The 2,721-nt window shown below is 33.8% G+C and overlaps 1 protein-coding gene across 1 annotated transcript; it reads right to left on the reverse strand.

Moving 5' to 3' along the window:
• Positions 1–331: 331 nt before the first annotated feature.
• LOC113741751 (uncharacterized) lies at positions 332–1,313 on the reverse strand. Its single transcript, XM_027269366.2, has 2 exons — positions 1,120–1,313; positions 332–672 (listed from the first exon to the last, which is right to left on the reverse strand). The coding sequence occupies exons 1-2, from the start codon at positions 1,252–1,254 to the stop codon at positions 451–453; spliced, it is 357 nt and encodes a 118-aa protein (XP_027125167.2). The 5' UTR covers positions 1,255–1,313; the 3' UTR covers positions 332–450.
• Positions 1,314–2,721: the final 1,408 nt, after the last annotated feature.

Raw genomic sequence — 2,721 nt, forward strand, 5'->3', positions numbered from 1 at the left:
AGGTAAATCAGCTAGTACTTTTTTAATAAATAATCCATACTATCTGATCAGAAGAGTAAAAAAACATATATCCCAGTACATGAGAATATTTCGTGATTATTAGTCCACATCCAAGAACTTTATGCATGTCACAATTCCGTTGGCACTAAAACTTTTGATGATTGGGACTCAAACTTTTCTTGCGAATTGATGCATGTTCTTGTGCATTTTCCTAATGGCAAGCACATATTGTCTATATGGGGAATATCGTCAGATCATGAAACATCAAAGTGTATTTCTCAAAAGTATTGAAACAAGAGAGGATTAATTTATTTAACCCATGCTATATATGTAAAGAAAATTCACTCTTATTATTAAGTAGGGAAAATTACATGAGGAGGGACAAAATTGTTGCACAAGCAGCAATTTCCAGTAGAAAGGAGTTTAATTTAGTTGCAAGAAGCAGTTTGATTATTCAACAACAGGATATTTTTTAGCATTTTTAACTATCTTTGTTAGAGCTGCTTGGCCAAGGTCCAGTCCACAGACATCAGCTAGCTGAACTAGGTAGAATAATACATCAGACAGTTCCTCCTCCAAATGCTCCTTGTCATCAGGGCTCCAATTTGGTAGTCCTCTTGCAACTTCTCCCTTCCACTGAAATATCTCTGATAGCTCTCCAACCTCTCCAACCTTCAGTTCAAACAAGAAAAAACACCAAGCACAAAAAAAAGTTGAAGCGAAAATTAATGTCAAAATTGGTAACAAAAACAATATATAGTAACCATATAAAACTTTCCCTGACTAATAGACAAATAATAGTATGATTACTATATTAATTACGAAGATGTGATTTCCTTAGTGAAAATGAAGCTCTTTTCATACATAAAAGAGAACAGATAATTATCAACCTGGAAAAAATTATTAGGGTAGGAGGGATGATTATGAGTCTCAAAACAATATTTTGGATTGTACTTCACACTCATGTTATGCACCATCTTTCACTATATGCAATGTGTGGATTTTATGGAACCTTTTGATGTTCCTTTTATTTAACTAGTAATACAAGAGTTAGTGCCAAAAGAGTAAGAGATTATAAATAGCATTGTTCTGGGACATATTTAATATGTATCAACTTACCAAGGCTAGAAGCAGGTTTCTTGGACTATGATATTGTTCCCATCCTCTAACTTTAGCAAACTCTGCAAGCCTATCTCTAAGTTCTTGAAGTGAGACATCCTTGGATTTCTTGGAGAATTTCTGGGAGATCTCCATTATTTCTTCTTCTTCTTCTTGTTCTATGCTTGCTGTTTCAGTTTGCTTGCTGCATTTCCTATTTAAAGATCCAAAAAAGTATGTGCATATCTATAATAGGAACAAATAGATGTAGACACTAATTATACCTATGTTGTGTAGTGGAGGGGCCAATACAGTATTCACGTGAGGATTGGCGACGTTGTTTGCGGATTTCCATCCATGACTTGATACCACTTGGACAAAACTTTCTTGAGAAATATATCCTTTACTAAGAATTATAGGCTGCAATTGGTCCTTTCTATTATAGTTTTGGTATCACTTTCAAACTCCCCAAAATTATGCTCCATTCGTTGATGATGGAGTCTCTTGTTTCTTTCTTTGCCTTTAGGCAAATTTGGATATGCCTTCCTTACCTGTCTGGTGATTATTGTACCAGAGGTGCAATTGTGGGAGACTGTCCCGTGGCCACAACTTGCTCAACATCGGGAATTTACAATTGACAATTGACAACTTTTATTGCACGATATAATATTCGTGTTAACACAATAGATGTAAACGTTAAGCCAATAAATGTAAGCACTAAAATAATAACATGTAAGAAAACAATAAGTTCTGTGATCACGTTTGGATTAGCTGTTTTTGGGGTGTTTTTGAAATATTTTACTATAACAATGTATATGAAAAATTTTTACTATAGATATTTTTTAAAATATTTGATATATTGTATGGATGAAATGTTTTTTGAGTTGTTTTGTTTATGTATTATTGCAACATCATATTTGAAAAAATTGTTTTAAAAAAATAGACCAATCCAAACGGAGATGATTCACAGTCAATTTCATCTGTCTAATTTCTAATCAACTCGATTTGAGCTATCAATTGTATACTGCAATTGCTAGTCCTCTACCTTGGAAGACAACAAGTTTGGATCATTAATCTTCTTTTTTTTCTTTTTATTTTTTATTTTTGGTAATACAGACTCGAGTTACTACTAGAAATTATGTTTTTTTTTTCCTATTTGATGAAGGGCCTAATAAATGTTGTCATATTGGATTATTGAATTTCAGTTATCAATAACAAGGAATAATTTTTGTAGTTGACGTGATATATATCTCTATTATTTAAGGTAAAAAACGCAAATTAATGGATCCTTAGGATAACACAACATTCAGAAAAGTCTATTTTTTCGTCATGGAGGCAAAGTCGACAAGGAAACATGATTGCTTTCCAGGGAGTGCTATGAATCCCGGGTTGTGCGGCTCTGATGTGGACGATTGTCGGGCAACCAACGCCTTCCATTTCACATGATCATCTGGTGAAGGGAGGGGAGAGGGTTTGTCAGGATCCAAATGCATGTGAAATTGGGTATAGAAAAGTGTCCCTATCAGCTCAATCCCATTGAACTTGATGGGGGATGGAAAATTTTCGATCGTAAAGTATTCAAAACTGAAATTTAAATACTAAAGTAGGATGGATTTCAACTTC

Source organism: Coffea arabica, chromosome 4e (genome assembly GCF_036785885.1).
Source record: "Coffea arabica cultivar ET-39 chromosome 4e, Coffea Arabica ET-39 HiFi, whole genome shotgun sequence".
In the NCBI taxonomy this organism is placed as follows: domain Eukaryota; kingdom Viridiplantae; phylum Streptophyta; class Magnoliopsida; order Gentianales; family Rubiaceae; genus Coffea; species Coffea arabica.

What these genes read in the sequence shown, in the direction of transcription:
- LOC113741751 (XM_027269366.2), bottom strand. Translation starts at nt 1,254, where the DNA reads ATGGAGATCTCCCAGAAATTCTCCAAGAAATCCAAGGATGTCTCACTT. An exon ending in GAAACCTGCTTCTAGCCTTG is followed by an intron (nt 673 to 1,119) that starts GTAAGTTGATAC and finishes TTTGAACTGAAG; the next exon opens with GTTGGAGAGGTTGGAGAGCT.